The sequence below is a fragment of the Pomacea canaliculata genome, linkage group LG3 (genome assembly GCF_003073045.1).
Source record: "Pomacea canaliculata isolate SZHN2017 linkage group LG3, ASM307304v1, whole genome shotgun sequence".
NCBI lineage: Eukaryota > Metazoa > Mollusca > Gastropoda > Architaenioglossa > Ampullariidae > Pomacea > Pomacea canaliculata.
In genome coordinates this window covers 2,149,578-2,166,407 of record NC_037592.1, presented here as the reverse complement: position 1 = coordinate 2,166,407, position 16,830 = coordinate 2,149,578, and the positions used below count along the sequence as shown (strand labels likewise).

Sequence of the window (16,830 nt, the reverse complement as noted above, 5' to 3'; positions counted from 1 at the left end):
CATTGGCTGCTTGAGTTGGAGCCTGCTACAAATATGACAGACATTAGGTCCCTCAAGCTAGGTGTCCGGCGTTTGTTCGACAATCAGATTTATTTTTTACTATATTTTACACACAAACATGAATTTTCGGTAGACGTATGAGGACAACCTGTACACATGAGTGCACATGCAGTCACACACACACACATGCAGTCACACACACACACACACACAAATAAATGTCCCTACACCAAGCCAACACCATCAAGAAGATAAATGACCTGTAACATAATATTTTTGTTACTTACATTGTAGTTGTATCTCCTTGTGAGCTAGTGTAAGTTTATATTTTACAGTTGTACATGAACTTTCATTCCTTGTTAATAAACAAATCAACTGTTGTACAATTGTTGTACCTCTGTAGCACCATTTTGTATTATTTTAATTATTTATATTTTTCAAATGTACACTCGTATATATGACATTCTTCGCAAGTCTCCTTAATGAAATATATCAGATGCTACTAATTAGCAGTTGACATTTTGTGGTTTTTTTCGTTATTTGCGGTTTTCTTATGACCTGTTCCAACTGACTTGTACATCCACACAGGTGAAGATACTTTGAAGACTTGATTGTCTACATCTTTGGCCATAACAACTTGTTTATTTATTATTTGAAGTTATTGTAATCATATATAACTATATAGACCCTTTGCACAGTTTATTTAAACGTGGCAATATAATTTAAATATTTAAATGTACTTTAAGTTGTCTTCATCCACATCACCTCCTGTCTTGGACTAGTGTTGCTATGAGTTGTCATAGTCTTTACGTTGGTGGACCTTTGACTGAAGGACAACACAAGTCCTGTGCAACCAGCTGCAGGAGAGATGTTGCCAGTTCCTGTCTTCATGTCTAGAAGTCGACAGTCCACAGAAACACTGACATCAACTGTTGGCGAGTCCGTCCGTTGCTTGATTGTTAGCTTGCTCCAGGGAATACTTTGCTGGTAAACGACACTTAGTACTTTACTGTTGGGTTTGAATTTTCTTGATTTTGATACAGATATTTATTTATATTTTCCTATTCATCTGTTTCATGTTTCTGAATAAATGTCAGTTTTGAAATGATCATGAAGTGTTTGTGACAAAAATAAAGATGTCGGAATAGTTTGTCGTATTGATGGAGGCAAGAGCAGGTCCTGGCTGAGCACAGTGTTTGTGTTGAGTGAGTGAGTGAAAGAGAGAGAATGGTACATCAACTGCACTGCTGGTCAGTTAATTGCCGAGTTAGCACAATGACCTCTGACAGGCAGTCAGTCTGCTGAACAGCCTCAAGGTAGTCGGTGTGCTTACTGAACCGAACAATGAGGTTATCGTAGGTATGAACCGAGGCACATCTGAAGGTTGTCTAAGTGTGAGTGTGTGTGTGAAAGAGAGTGAGATAGAGAGCGAGACAGAGAGGTGTGGGGGGGGGGAGAATTTGCTATAAACTAAACATACATAGGTATATGCACACCTGTAAATAGATTGACTTAGTGTCGATATTTCGGTATTAAAGTAATCTCATAAAGAAAACCCAGCAAAGTGCGACGTGAAGTGTACAATGTATCAAGAAACTAAGAACTGAATCAGTTTATTCATTAGTAAATGTTCCGTTGACGACGACGACGACGATGATTGTTTTTAAGGAAGCAAGTAAATCTGACGATAAAAAGTTGATAAAATTAACGCTTGAAAGGGATTTAAAGAGGTGGATGAGTTTAATTCACAGGGTATACATACCAAAACCTACATACACACGTTTTTTCCAACAAGACTGTAAAGATGTCTCGTCTAATGAAAAACTAATTTATTTGTGGGTTGGTGCATTCACACACACATCATTTTGTTATTATTTACTTTCACCAGTCACAGACTTCTCAAACAAAGTTCTGTCGCACCTGGGGCACATCAAGATTGTTTTGGATAAGTGTGTAGTGGCTAATAATACACAGACAAGGACACATCCTCATCTGAATAGTATACTTGAAAACTTCAAATTGAAAAATGTAGTTCAAGGGATTTTACACACGCTACATCAGTCCCCATGCAGTTAGCTTCAAACTAAATTTACCTACACTTCATTAAAAGAAAATGTTTCCATCATATATATATATCTCCTGCTCTCTTTCTCTCCTTCAAATGTTGCCACACATTTCCGCCATATTGTTTGTTTTGCTGTAAACCTGTTATCCTCAATTTGTAGTTGACTGGTGATTATGCAATGTTGTATGAAAATAAGGGTTGGTAATAAAAGATGAAACACAAACATACTTTACATGTATTTATCAATGTAGGTTATTTACGGAAAACATGTCTAGAGAGGAGGAGACACTAAGAAAAGGCAGAAGATCACGAGAGTGCACTCCAACACTCGCTGAGAGTCTGATGACGGAGCACGAACAGTTCGTAGACGGTTGTCAGGGTCTTCCTCATACATTGAACTCTTTTCTTCATCGGCTTCATCATCAGCATGATGGCGACGACCTGGCGACTGTCGGCCATCCGCTGCAGGTGGCGCTGGTGCGTCAAGAGCATGGTGCTCACCTCGTCAGCCTCACTCTGGAAAAAGGCGATAAACTGTAAAGTCAGGTCTTGAACCTCCATCTTCATCCCCTCGCCCCGACCACGGATATCTTCTTGTATGTCTTTCAGGAACTTCTTCAGGACATTCACTGACTCGATCATGGACTGAACTTTACAGGACAGTTTCTTGACCCTCTGTCTAGCCTCCGCCTCGCGCCTGTGCACACTGTGTGCATCCTGTGGTCCTGGACAGTTGGCACGCGGACAGGTGCGCGAAGAGCACAGGAGATTTTCACACATGAACAACTGTCACGGGTGAGTTCAATGGTGCCGCGAACTGTGGCCGTCATGACACGGTCTGTTTGCAGGTCGTCTGCCACGTGATCCATGTCAAGGTGCCCCACGTGCTCCGCCAAAATGATGTGGCGACACCGAGGACAACCGGCATCTGTCCCCTGCACCTGTAGCCAGGTGAGCAAGCACCAGCGGCAGACTGTGTGCCCACAAAACATTATCTTGGGCTCCGTGAAGGGGCTGAAACATATGGAAAACTCGGGCTGAGCCATGCTGGCTGACAGCGGTCCTTCCGTCGCGTCCATTCCTGTCAAAATAAGTAAATAACAATGAAGTAAATAACAAAACAAACAAGACCGTTACTTCATCTGTCATGTCAGCCATTGCATATTGGGGACTAGAGGGGCAAATGCAAAGGAAAGCAAAGAAATCACAAAGAAAAACAAGTAGTGGGTTTTGGTACTTTTTCACAAACTAACATATCAACCTGTAATGACCAAACATAAAGCTTACCTGCGAGTAGCTGCCGTGGCGTTGTGTCACCTGGCAGGTAGTTACCGGGTACCCATAAACAATGGAATGAACTGTGCCCCTTTCTACCCGTCTCTCACACACCGACCAATAAGCAGTTACCCAGTCAGGACTCCACCGCGTGACGTCACACAGGGGGCGGGGCTTGTAGTGGGGCACATCCAATCGGACCGAGAGGCGTTAAACGACGATTACTATCAACATCTCAAGCCACGACGAAGTTTACACCTACAGTGCTTACCGATGTTACCTCTAGGACTTAGTGAGGAAACACGACAATTGAGGTTTAGAGAAGACGAAATTGCTTGCATTAGTTTTGCTCTCGTCGTCGTCATCATCGTCGTCATCGTCATCGTCGACGTCATCAGCATCATCGTCGTCGTCGTCATCGTCGTCGTCGTCGTCCTAAACTGAAACTTTACTTTTTACCAACTGATTAAGTTCTCCGTTTAGTAATACATTGACACATTCACTATGCGCATGCACACACACACACACACACGAATGTTAATCTTCAAGTAACCATCAGTCCTGAGGTCAATGTAAGAACATGGACAACGCAGCTGCGTGTCGAGTGTGGAAGTCGCCATCTTATGTTTTCTTTGACTAATGAAGTTTCACCAACTGATAGCGAGTAGCTAGGCATCGTTTGATGAGAAAGAACTTCTGTCATCACAGTCATCTGTATCTGACCCTAAACTCACATCGTCGCTGCTCGCGCTGAGTGGACCTCACGAGACTACAAGTGAACTCTCCAGCCACACAGCGTCGATACTCGACAACAAAATTAAACAAAAAAAAACCATTGCGGCCTTTTTGAAGTGCCCAAGATATGTATTCTTATTTTTAGCACACCTGGCACTTGATGTACGATGACGACGACGACAATGCTGCTGCTGTCCTGCGAGAACAAAGACAGGGCGTCCTGCTGTCTTCTGTCCCAGTGTCGTTGTGATGACCGGTCTACTCAGCCCAATTGTGTGTGTGAGAGAGAGTGAGATAGAGAGCGAGACAGAGAGAGGTGGGGGGGGGTTGAGAATTTGCTATAAACTAAACATACATAGATATATGAAAACATATATTATTATATATATATATATATATTTTCGCATATATATATATAAATTTATATATGTCTGTCTGTCTGTCTCAGTTCCGGCACACCCATCACTACCGACTCAACAGAGACAGAAAGAAGCACGCACTTTAGATATGCACAAAACCGCCAGCTGGCCAAACATACTTGATGACTATGAGTCGTGACCTTTAACCTGCCATAGGTCACAGCTCCCACCTGGCTGAGGTCGCGGTGTCCGTGTAGCAAGACAGGACCTCCTGCCTCCACTCGACTCCCAGCCAGGAATACAGACGCTGGGTTGCTGAGTGATTTAGCAGACATTTTCGTGCTTTTGTTTTAAATTTTTTTTATCGAAACCAAAAATAAATCGTGAGTTGTGTGTGTTTAGCTTTTTCGTGTTATTTTTATTTAAATGTGACTTGTAGTTACTCTGTAGCAGACGATCAAACACCTACTCGCGCAGTGATATCAAAGGAAAATAGTCCACTATCCACATCTCTTTGCAAGCTGTAATAATTTGAACCTAACGTTTCCTGTGTTTCTCAACTGTTCAACTGAATGTTGTAGCATCACAGACCATTGGCTCTCGCGAACTCGTTCAAACTCTCCTCACACTGGAGACGTCCTGCTTCTTCTCGTGATCTGCTGTTTGAAACGATAATTAACAAAGGCAGGGTTTGTACAACCGATAGCATAATGTTTTTACTTGAAAATTGAATTAACTGAGGTTAGTGGTCGAATCGACTGTGAGCTGTGGTCGAATCGGCCCAGCGTTGAGGTCGAATCGTCTGAGGCTCGTAGTCGAAACGGGAAACGGTCAAAAACACCGGTAGCCTGACAATCAAACTTTTGAGAAAGGACACCATTAGCTTAGTTTAGTTTAGTCCTTGTTACCTATTCCTTTGTGTGTTATTAGCAGATCATAAACGAAGGTTACTAAATTCAATATAATAATCAAAATAAATAACTTCTGAATCATCCTGAGTGATGGAGTGATTAGGCCGGCACTACTTTTCCCGCTGACGATTGTGTTGGTGGTTCCAAAGTTGGTAGAAGAGGTCGTGAACCCAGTGTACGAGTACAGGTCAGGCAGAATGTATGACAAGTGGTGTACACTTTGATAAATATTTTCGTAGCAAAAATCTTATTTGACCGGGTTTGAAATGCTATTTTTTTGTCAGAAATCAAGTTTTGCACTGTCAGATGTGCGTTTTGAAACTTTGTTTGTGCACGTCACTGACTTCAAAGTTAATGAACATTTACAATGGAGTAACGGTGGCTTTGAGTCAGTCAGCTGACCTCGTCCACCTCCTGCTACATCCAGTCTGTGAATTGATTGCTTTGGTGAAAATAACAGAAGCAGCTGTGAACGTCACGTGATCCCAGGTCGAGGGGAGGTGTGGACTCGTGTCTGGAAGATGCTGGATGTGACGGCCTCACAAGTACTCATTGTATCAAGGATATCAACTCACAAAATCTGAGCATTGAACTCATTTCCCGAGATCGCAAAAGTGAGCTCGCTGGACCTAAGATGGAGCTCTCCCATTGGCTGCGTCAATAATATCATTACTTTCATTACTTTAGTCATAATTACCAATATCTCATTACAGGACATTGTGTGCATCCATTAATAAAATATTGGCTGTAGCTAAGTGTGCTTATCAATACTTTTTATTACAACATTTGTGTTGAACAAACGTATGACAGCCCAAGTTCTGTTAAAATGTCATCAAGGTTGATGTTGACGAGGGCGGAGCTGCAAGTGTTATTCACAATTAACCTCTTGACTCCTGTCACCACTTCGCCTTCCTCCGCCCTCAGGATTTATTGCCTCCAAACAACATTCGATCTTTTTAACGAATGTCATCAAGTACAAGCATTGTGACTGTTGTTCTTTCTTTGCTTTCTTCTGCATGCAGAGGTCTTAGTGCACCAGGCAACCTGTAATAAATATACAGTTATTTATTAAACAATCGAGCATTTAAGGGTAGGTGTGTCACCTGACTTGGGTGGGACAGAAGTGAGGTGGTGGGGAGAATGAGAATTAGTGAATTCGGTGCCAGAGACAATATGTATATATAGAGAGAGATCGACAAGGAACTTTCCAGTCTACACCAGCCATCAGTCGACTTACATCTGGACAAACAAAAGAAAGAAGAAACAAAAATGGACAGACGTTGGGCGTTTCTTCTGCTGCTTTCCACCTTTGTACCCGTTTCTTCGTGTGAAGGTATGTTTGTGCTTATTATCCTCCATGTCTCTTCATTTTTAATTATTCAATCAATCAATCAATCATTAGAAATGCGCATATGTACTTATAGTAAAATATCTGTAACAGGGATTAAAGATCCCAGTCTAGATGAAAATATAAGCAGCAAACATTCCACATGAAGTTCGCAATGGACGCCCTGTTTAAAGTACTGCAACAACCTTTCTGTAGGATTAATAAACATAGTTTTCTTAATTACTTTCATTCTTGTACTTTTTTTTAAGAAATCGTATTAAAGAATTCCTGTCAATGGAGTTTGCAAACAATTGGTTCCTTGCAGAAATAGTCTTCTCAAAGCTGTGGGTTGTATCAGAAATTAAATTAGCCATTGCGAAATGTGTAACAACTACTGTGGATAAATTCTCAAATAATTGTATAGTACAACAACACCTGATTCTCTATCTCCTTTATTTTGAACATATTAATGTTTTGATGAGTGGCTGCTACACAGTTAAGTGTGTCTTCAGTGTATCCGGGTGTAGCAAGCATGTCGCCATGTCCCTTGTGTCCTCATCCTAAACATTTTCGTTGAAGTTGTTAAATTATAAATGTCCTTGTTCAGAATGTGCACAACAGCACTTTTGCACAAATGCTCTGATAAGAATAGATGTAGTGAAATATTACAGAATTAAAAGAAATATCTCCAGTACAGTTTTCATCTGCAAGTCATCGCATTCATTGTCCGTTAGTAACCCACATCGATAGATAAAGGTCGCTTATCAGTTCAGTTTGTCCAGTGACTGGCGTCCCTGGCTTGTACCTGAGGTCCCCCAGTGAACAGCCTGCACTTCTCCACTTTAGTCACTCAGCCTGTCTTCTGTTTGTCACGACGTCCACTGCCTTCTAGAACCGTCTTTAACGAGGGGTCAAGTGTTGATCCTGGAGCTTAGAGCGCATTCTTTTCTCCAGGTAGACTTTGAACAGCACAGGTGAAAGCAGTTAGCTTTGGCATACACCCATCTTAATTCCTACCCACTTAATTTACCAAAACCTCGCCACAAACTCCATAGAATGCCTTCTTAAAGTCTATAGCGTTATGGTTCAGTTCTTTACCGAACTGGAGGCATTTTTATATAGGGACCTGGCCGTTAAAGATCTGCTCAACATTGCTCGTGCCGGACAAACTCTGGGCTGCTCCTCAGCATCTCCTCCATCACCCACGGGAGGCGTCGTTGGAGCACCTTCAGCAGAACTTTACTTGGATGACTAATTAGGCTGATTGCTAGTTCTGGCACTGCCTCACTTTTACCTTTGAGGCAGGATGCTACCTGTGACCGTGTATCTACCTGTAGCCACGCTTGGTCGACCACATCTTCCAGCACAGGATGGTGAGAGCCTTCGTTAGCTCTTCCTCGCCACCTTGGTGCAACCCTGCTGAGACTTTGTCCACTTCATGGCTCTCTACTTCTGTCAGATCCCAATGGCCGCTTGGCAGGTCGCTTATATCATTTGCTTTATAATCCACGTACTTCATAAAATAATAAATTAAAATTGTAGAAAAAACTGCTGGAAGTTTCTTATATCTAAAGTATCACATTTAACGCATCATGTTCTTATATTACACAATACCAAGCGTGGTGTGTGTGCGTGTGTGTGTGTGTGTGTGTGTCTATGTCTGTGTGTGTGTGTGTGTGTGTGTGTGCGTGTGTGGGTGTGGGTGTGTGGGTGTGTGTGCGTGTGTGTGCATGTGTGTGTGTGTTACAGATATTGTTGCAGGTAACGTGTCAGAATCAAGGGAAGACCAATCCTCAAGTCAGTCCATGCCTGAGAACATCGCTGTCAATGTGACAATCACTGGACAGGACGTGAGGCTGGACTTGACTCTGGACCTCAATGCAAGTACAGACATTCCTGTCTATGTCTTCTCCAGGAACAAAGACGGACAACTGGACTCAGAGAGGGTTAACAGGAAAATAAACAAGGTTCGTTAAAACATGGTTTGTAAATGGAAGTCAATAACAATGTTGACAGCGTGAAGGTATAATGCATAACTGTGTAAACTCAAATTTGCCAAAAAGGTCTTCAGCGCCATTTGCAATTATTATTAGTGATTTGGTAACAACATCATAACTTTGATGCGCTGCCATGTATATTAAATGATTCCATACAAAGTATATCGACTCTTTAAAGAAAACCTACAGGACATTGACAGGATGAAGACGTGTGAGATGTGCATTCAACTTGTCCAACACGTCTTGTGACATTTATTATTTAACTCTATGAAAGACAAAAGATAATCAGCAAGGAAGAGTTCGTGACGATAACATAAGAATTATGGTAGATAATATAGGAGTGATAATCACACCCTTACCTACCTGAACTAACATGTCGGCCTGTGTCCAGCACTTCGCCGTGTATCGTGACGTCACACAGGGGGCTGTATTCAGCGTCCGCCGTGACGTGGACACTGGACACGGTCAGCTGACCCTGGTCAGTACTGGACTTTTCTTGCCCTGTGACCCTTACTCCTTTTTACAAACACACAAACCTATTCGCACTCACATGTTTTGAGACGACAGTTCACTTCCAATAGTATTTGTCGCCATTAGTGCGGCAGTGAGCTACATCATCAACTACTGATGGTGAATTATTGCAGCCTGGAAGTTTACATTTCCCTTCAATGTACTTAGACGTCTCTGAATTAAGCCTATGAATAAATAAATTAAAATTTCTCAGTAATTTTACATTTCTGTCAAACAACGCAAACGGCATAGAGTTTGTTCTGTCACCAAGCAGTTAAAGCTTTGACAATATACTTACAGCCAGTAAGTTCTTATAAATGTAGATGTCAGGGAGCAAGCTCAAATGAACTATTTGTGATTCAGCAGAATCAAGGTGTACAATGATATTACAAAATACAACAACAGCTTAGGTAAGATTGAATACACAACATCATGTCAGAACAATCATCAACAGGAAGGCGTGGTGCATGTCAAAGGCAAAGTTTACGACCTTAGAAGCGCCAATCGTCGCCACCGGAACTCAACGAACCCGACGAGCGACGGGAAGACAGGTTCTGTCGGCCATGATGTCCAACGACGTGACGTCAACGACAAGGACGAGGAGGTCGACCACAACGAGGCTGCAGACAACTACGAGTTCATCGTGCGCCTTCTGGACGACCTACCTCCGAGGTCACTGAGAGGAGACGCCATTCTGCCACGTGAGGCTCTAGAACCTTCCTGCTGTGTACTAGTGTACTGTGTACTGTGTACTAGTGTACTAGTGTACTAGTGTACTAGTGTACTGTGTACTGTGTACTAGTGTACTAGTGTACTAGTGTACTGTGTACTAGTGTAGACATTTTGGTAAATAATCGTTGTCTACCCAGATTCAGTTTAGACACCGGCGGAGGCGCATGCACCTCTTGTAACTGATTGTAGTCGATTGTGAGAGAGAGATGGAGGAAATAGTTCAGATTGTTACAGACTGAGGCAGACAGGAAAGCGAGTTTTAAGAGGAGTTCTTAATGTCATATAACCGTGACATGAGGGAGCACACCCACCGTACATACATGACACTTCAAAAACTTTAAATGCATTTATCACTTTTTTTTTTAGTGACACGGTGCTGTTTACAGAACAAATATTTCTGCGTGGTTTTTTTATTTGACAGAAGTCATCGTGTATTGTTCAAACGGATGTAAATACTTCACTTTTTCCAAACATTAAAATGGTTGTTTAATTTTAATGAATTAAAACCACGGTAAGAAAATATTAGCAGTCGTTAGTAATTGTTTGGAGGATGCGTTGGTAATTACCAAAGTATTTAATACCTTCCTTTCGTTGTCTCATACCATGCAGCCAGTTATTTACTGATGTCTGTTATCGTTGCTTGTCTACTCAGCTTAGTTCTTTCTGTCTTTGTATGGTGTGACCAAGTTTGACAATGATATCACATCCATTACGGTGCATATGTATTGGGTCAGCACTCAAGGGTAACAACAAATCTGAATGTGTGAAAATGTTGATAATACCGAGTAAGTTTTATAGTAAATGTCTTATTATATATGTCTAACGTACCAGTGTCTGTGCAGGTAAGTCGTCAACTTTTGTCTTAATTAAGATTTCTTAGGAGGCTCCACATACCACAACTCTAGAGTGTAAACAAAAGCAATGTTTGTACATCAACTTCCACCACAGTAGATAACAGAGTGGAATGAATCCTCACACTTAACTTTGTTTCCCCGTGTGAAAGATGTCTGTCATTCACCCCTGTCCGTTGGTAGTGTTGGCAGCATACATCCACATCGCACTGTCCATGTCACAGCCACCTGCTACACACTGTCATGTCACACTGTCATGTCACACTGTCATGTCACTCCTCCACGGTGCAATGTGTGCAGCAACCTCTCTGCAGAAGAAACCTAAGGTGAGGACGTTCCAGGGCGATGATGTGCAACAACGACGAGCATCTGCACCAGCAGCAGCGGAGACAATAAGTAAACAACGGTCGGTGTTTCATGATGTTTACATCGATGATGTTAACTTCCGTGATGTTTACATCGATGTTGTTGCTGTCGCAGATTACGGTGTCTTCTCCAAGTGAGTGTCTAAGTAACAGTAAAGCCACCTTAACCCTTACAAACTTAAAATAAAGTTAGAATAAGGATGTTTTCTATACAGAGAAGGCAATGAAGGACTAGACCACATTTATTGTTGCTATGAGATAAAACATAAACACCGCAGTAAGTGCTTGGATACGGCGACTACTCTCAAGACCGTTTGACCTGTCACCCTCCGAAGTCTTTTATTGTGCACTTACAACTGCTGGAAATATTTTACACTTCTATTATATACAGTCTTTTTGGTCTAATTTGATGATGATGATGATGATGACATCAATTAAAAAGTCAACATGCAAATGGACACCCAGGACTTGACATAAACAGCGTGGTCATCTGCATTCTTGTCTGTGTCCTATTTATGAGTTGAATACTGCTCCTTCTCCTCCTTCTTTTCCTCCTTCTTCTCCTCCTTCTTCTCCTCCTCCTTCTCCTCCTCTTCCTCCTCCATCCATCCAATCATCCATCATCCATCATCCATCATCATCCTTAAGGACAATGACTTGCCTGTTCCAGCTGGTACGCTGCCAGTTCCGGTCGCACGAGAAAAGAGAAAACACAGGATGTCTTGAGCAAGTTGCCGGAGCACTACGCCCTCATGTTCTCCGGGGTGAGGTCAACGAGTTTTAGTGGAAGTTCACAGGGAGGGTGACTGAGTGCACTGGACAGGTCTCTGGGGCAAAGCTGCCTAAAATATTAAGTAGTGTAAAATATGATTTCATTGAATGTAGTGAATAGTTTTCTAAACGACTTCTGTATTTGTACACAAGCTTTGACAGAGACACTAGTGTTGGTTCTCGTGGTCCTGCGGAAGGGAAAGCGATTGGCCTCGTGCAAGCTTTGACAGGATCTGTAAAGTGTGATGACCACAACTTTCTGTTGTAATAATAATAAAAATAAACACCAAAACACCTGCACACATACAGCACAGTTTGCGGCACGTGAGAGAAGAACAAATGACAAACTCAAACTGAAATTTATTTATCATTATCCAAGCTTCGTTGAGTCCCACTAAGACAGTAACGAAGGACAAAGATCTTTGTACCACCACGCCCCATCCAGGACATCTTGAAATCTTAACATCATCAATCATTTATCAAACATCCTTCAGCAGCAGCATTAACCGTTTAAGTCAGTTATGTCAGATGCATTTTACCAGAATGGTGAAATTCTGGCCCCGATGTGTTACATGATGTTGACATGTTGCAGGTGAATATGATCTACGAGAACACCACCTCGCTGCCCTACACCATTCATGTCAAACTGTCTTCACTCATCATTTCAACGGTACTAGACTTTTCTTATCCTGATGTGTCAGTCACTGCATCCTCTGGTATCACGTGGTCATTCACAATATCAGTAGGTCACGTGGGTCACGTGGGTCTTACCATGTGTTAGAAATTGTTGTTTCTAACAAGTCTGGAAGAAGCTACAGCCAACTCTATACACAAAAGTAAATCACTATCAGTAAAGGAAAGGAAACTAGTTGTGTAGAGCAAAAGCAGCACAGCTGGATCTTAGTCTCGTTTCTAAAATTATTTTGTTGTTGTTTGTTTGCTGACGTGTATTGAACTGTTTCCGTGTGAGTGTTTTGCACATTTCTTAACATTTCTCTTGTAAGCCTTCTGGTGATTCGGGAAATGCGCAATATAATTTTTTTTCATATATATGCATTATACACAAGGAATTGACATCAGCTCATAGTTCACAAACAAATGTCCCCCCCCCCTCGTTGGAAGATGCAGTGGATCTCAAGCTAATATATTTTCTTATGTTCTCACTAGCGCACAGAACATTCACCCTGGACAGAGTCACTGCGTGTGAAAACCTCTGATAGGGATCGTGTGGACCCCAAGAATGCTCTCTACAGTTTAGCAGAAGGGGTGAAGAACACTCATCTCGTCACTGACTACGACCACCTCACCCTCTTCACGGGGTACAGGCCTCCGTTTGTGCGCATGTATGCGCGTGTGTGTGTGTGTGTGCAATCGACGCTAAATGGAGGCACTCACCCATTAAATGAGCCCATCAAGCCTCACATGGTTGTCCTACAGACGAACACTCAAACATTAGATGTCAGTCCTTATGTCTCTGTGGATGGGACAAGATGCTCATGTGGAGGTGAAAGTATCTCATGGACACGTCACTGATTCTCACAGTCATGTAGAGTTCAGCAACAAGTTTGCCCTCACCAACCTCCGAAATGTTTCCACACAGGACAAGACAATGCTTGCCTTCTACTCAAGGGTCTACCCTAGCATTGATGTTTGTGGACGTTTGTCAGTTGAATGTTTGTTTATTAATTGATTTGCATCCGGAATGCACTGAAACTGTTTTCTCTTTGTGATTTCTTTAGGTACGACCTCCGGGGAACTGATGGAGATTATTTAGGTAAGTCCTGAGTAAATCTGTCGGTTAGCCACACTTTCAGTGTAAAAGTGAGAACCGAAGGTGTCCGTTATTACTGCTGTAACAATCACAAATAAGAGAAGGTATGGGGGAGGATGTGTGGGAGGGTTTGTGCTTTGTAGTTTTCCCTCTGATGTGGATGTATGGAGCTCAAGCAGCATGTCATGTCATGTCATGTCATTCCTAGCTGAGCAGTGAAGTCAAGCATCACGTGACTGATTTAGCTCATCGTCTGTACTCACAGGCCGAGCAATATGTAGAAGTTTTTGTTTTGATTATTGTTTGTCTCCACTAATGACCTGAGACGATTGCAGGTGTCGCTTTCATAGGAAGCATGTGTGAGACAAATGGCCGTTCGGTCTCCATAGTGGAGGATCTCTATCGGAGCTTTGAGACTACTCCTGTTCTTGCACATGAAATAGGGCACAGGTAAATACTTTAATGTACCTTCTGCTGGTTTACATGTTTATCATATAAATGCAATAAACATATTACAAGCATGCGCACTCTGTCACGGGATATATACATATTAAACATGTACATCATATCAGTAGATTGCAAGACACGACTCAACCTTTCTACCAACTTAGGTTCTTGGCAGACCACTAAATATTTTTTCAACTGTTACCTGTTTTCTTTAAACTTAACTTAACACTTACTGTCTTCCAAAGTCATGGCTCATGAGTAGCAGCTCGTGCTCATTTACTTTAATCTTATACTGTCCTCGAATAAATGAACAAATAATAAAATTTAAAAACTAACGCATGTGACGCTTTTGCTCGGTCAATACAATGCATGACTGTAATAATTTGACATTTGTGATGTTCCCACTATGAAAACAAAGCATTTCCTCTTGTTTTTCCCCCTTGCAGCCTCAATTCAGACCACGATCAAAAAAATAATGAATGTCTCGAGAACGACCGTTACATCATGGCGCCTGTCCTTGACACACGCGTACCCAGCAACTGGCACAACCTCTGGAAGTTCTCCAACTGCAGCATCCGTTACTTTAAGACCTTCATCAGCAAAAAGCTCCAGTCTGAGTGAGGCCGTCTATCCCCCACCACACACACACACAGTAAATGAACATGCAGCACACGCAAGGTACCTTCATATCGTGCCTCACAATGACGTCACTTCCGTCAAGACCAATCCCCAGATTACAAAGATGTGTAGGTGGGCTTACAATTCTATATCATGCAGGAGCTTGTATTTATCTTAGGGGAGGGCAGTCAAGTTCACCGAACTCAAACACATGTAAATGACTACAAACCATAAACAGCACACCATGGTCATAGACGACTCACCTTTCAGTCATCCATCCTCTATAAACAAAAGTTCGGACATCTTCGTACAATAACTGGCACAACAAAAGTCCTCGGTGCTCCAAAAACAGTCTGAAGGACGAAAAAACGGAACTTCTACTTTTTTATTTATTATTTTATTTATCATTTTAGTTATCTTTCTCTCTGTCTCTGTCTATAAAGAATTCAACTACTGCTTTCTCCACCTCTGCCATTGTTGACAAAAAAACGCTCATTTGAATGAGTGTCCTTTAGGGACACCCATCTGTGAGATCTGACAATGTTACCTGTCCTGTGTGTGTAGACGAGGACGGCAATGTCTGTGCGGCACCCGAGCACCCAACGACATCCCGTACGTGTTCCGCCAGTAGCCAGGACAGGTGTGTGGCCCCGATGCCCAGTGCAGACACAGGACCCTCGTCCACACTGTCAGGTCCTCTCAAGCTCGATATCCGGCGTTTGTTGAACCTTCAGATTTTTTTTGTTTTTACTACGTTGTACACACAAACATGAATTTTCGGTAGACATATGAAGACAACCTTTACACATGAGTGCACATGCAGTCACACACACACACACACAAATAAATGTCCCTACACCAAGCCATCACCACCTAGAAGATAAATGAACTGTAACACAATATTTTTGTTACTTACATAGTACTTGTATCTCCTTGTGAGCTAGTGTAAGTTTATATTTTTCAGTTGTACATGTACTCTGTAATACCACGTTTTTAAAAAAATCGACACACAATTTTTGTACTTCTGTAGCTAGCATCCTTTTGTATTATTTTAATTGTTATCTTTTGGTTAGATACATTTTTATTCGGAGTTCTTTGCCTCTACTGGTTGCTTCAACTTATTATAGCTTGGTGCTTTATTTGTCACATATCTTTCTACAACACTGTCAAACAGGAGCTAGGAATGCACTCCTATCCATCGCCCACCAGACATCACACAGTAAATTTTCTACTTTCAAGTTTGACAGCTGAGCAGGGTCCTGGCTGACCACAGTGTTTGTGTTGATACATTGATACATTGACACAAAATATGTAATCTCACAAGCACAAGTGCAGTGAAAGCTCTCCCCACAGTGACAAGTACAAAGTCAACCAAGGCTAATACCACCAGTCTCTACACATCAGCCTCCACCTTGTAGTAAAAACCTTTCTTTGCCACATTGGTCTGTGGATTGAATGTTGGATTGAAATGCTGACATCAACTGTTGGCGAGTCCGTCCGTTGCTTGATTGTTAGCTTGCTCGAGGGAATACTTTGCTATATACTGGTAAACTACACTTAATACTTTACTGTTGGGTTTGAATTTTCTTGATTTTGATACAGATATTTATTTATATTTTCCTATTGATCTGTTTCATGTTTCTGAATAAATGTCAGTTTTGAAATGATCATGAAGTGTTTGTGACAATAATAAAGATGTCGGAATAGTTTGTCGTATTGATGGAGGCAAGAGCAGGATCCTGGCTGAGCACAGTGTTGTTGTTGACACATTGACACAAAATATGTAATCTCACAAACACAAGTGTAGTGACAGCTGTCACCACAGTGACAAGTACAAACTCAACCATGGCTACCATACCACCAGTCTCTACACATCAGCCTCCACCTTGTAGTGAAAGCATCTGTGTAATGAAGCCTGGTGACATAAGAGACAGTGAAAACAGACAAAATCCAATCTGACATCTTGTCAGTGTAGACAATCAGTTCTAATGCATCAAAAACTAACATGTAAACAAAGTAAGGTGAGTAGGCGCTTTCCTCTAGCGAGGAAACATGGTGTGAGGTCATTGAGGGGGAACAGGGTGTGAGGTCATTGA

At 41.9% G+C, this 16,830-nt stretch overlaps 1 protein-coding gene across 1 annotated transcript; it reads left to right on the top strand.

Moving 5' to 3' along the window:
* Positions 1–6,540: 6,540 nt before the first annotated feature.
* LOC112559194 lies at positions 6,541–15,990 on the top strand. Its single transcript, XM_025230215.1, has 12 exons — positions 6,541–6,678; positions 8,422–8,639; positions 9,061–9,147; positions 9,634–9,880; positions 11,063–11,261; positions 11,798–11,891; positions 12,491–12,568; positions 13,066–13,217; positions 13,638–13,672; positions 14,005–14,119; positions 14,563–14,733; positions 15,299–15,990. Exons 1-12 carry the CDS (start codon positions 6,615–6,617, stop codon positions 15,363–15,365), a joined length of 1,527 nt encoding a protein of 508 aa, XP_025086000.1. The 5' UTR covers positions 6,541–6,614; the 3' UTR covers positions 15,366–15,990.
* The last annotated feature ends 840 nt before the right edge of the window (positions 15,991–16,830 follow it).

Bases quoted from the DNA above. Each gene is read 5' to 3' on its own strand.
- LOC112559194 (XM_025230215.1), top strand. From the start codon at position 6,615: ATGGACAGACGTTGGGCGTTTCTTCTGCTGCTTTCCACCTTTGTACCC. The intron at 9,148-9,633 runs GTCAGTACTGGA...AATCATCAACAG, and splicing joins GACACGGTCAGCTGACCCTG to GAAGGCGTGGTGCATGTCAA. The intron at 13,673-14,004 runs GTAAGTCCTGAG...AGACGATTGCAG, and splicing joins AACTGATGGAGATTATTTAG to GTGTCGCTTTCATAGGAAGC.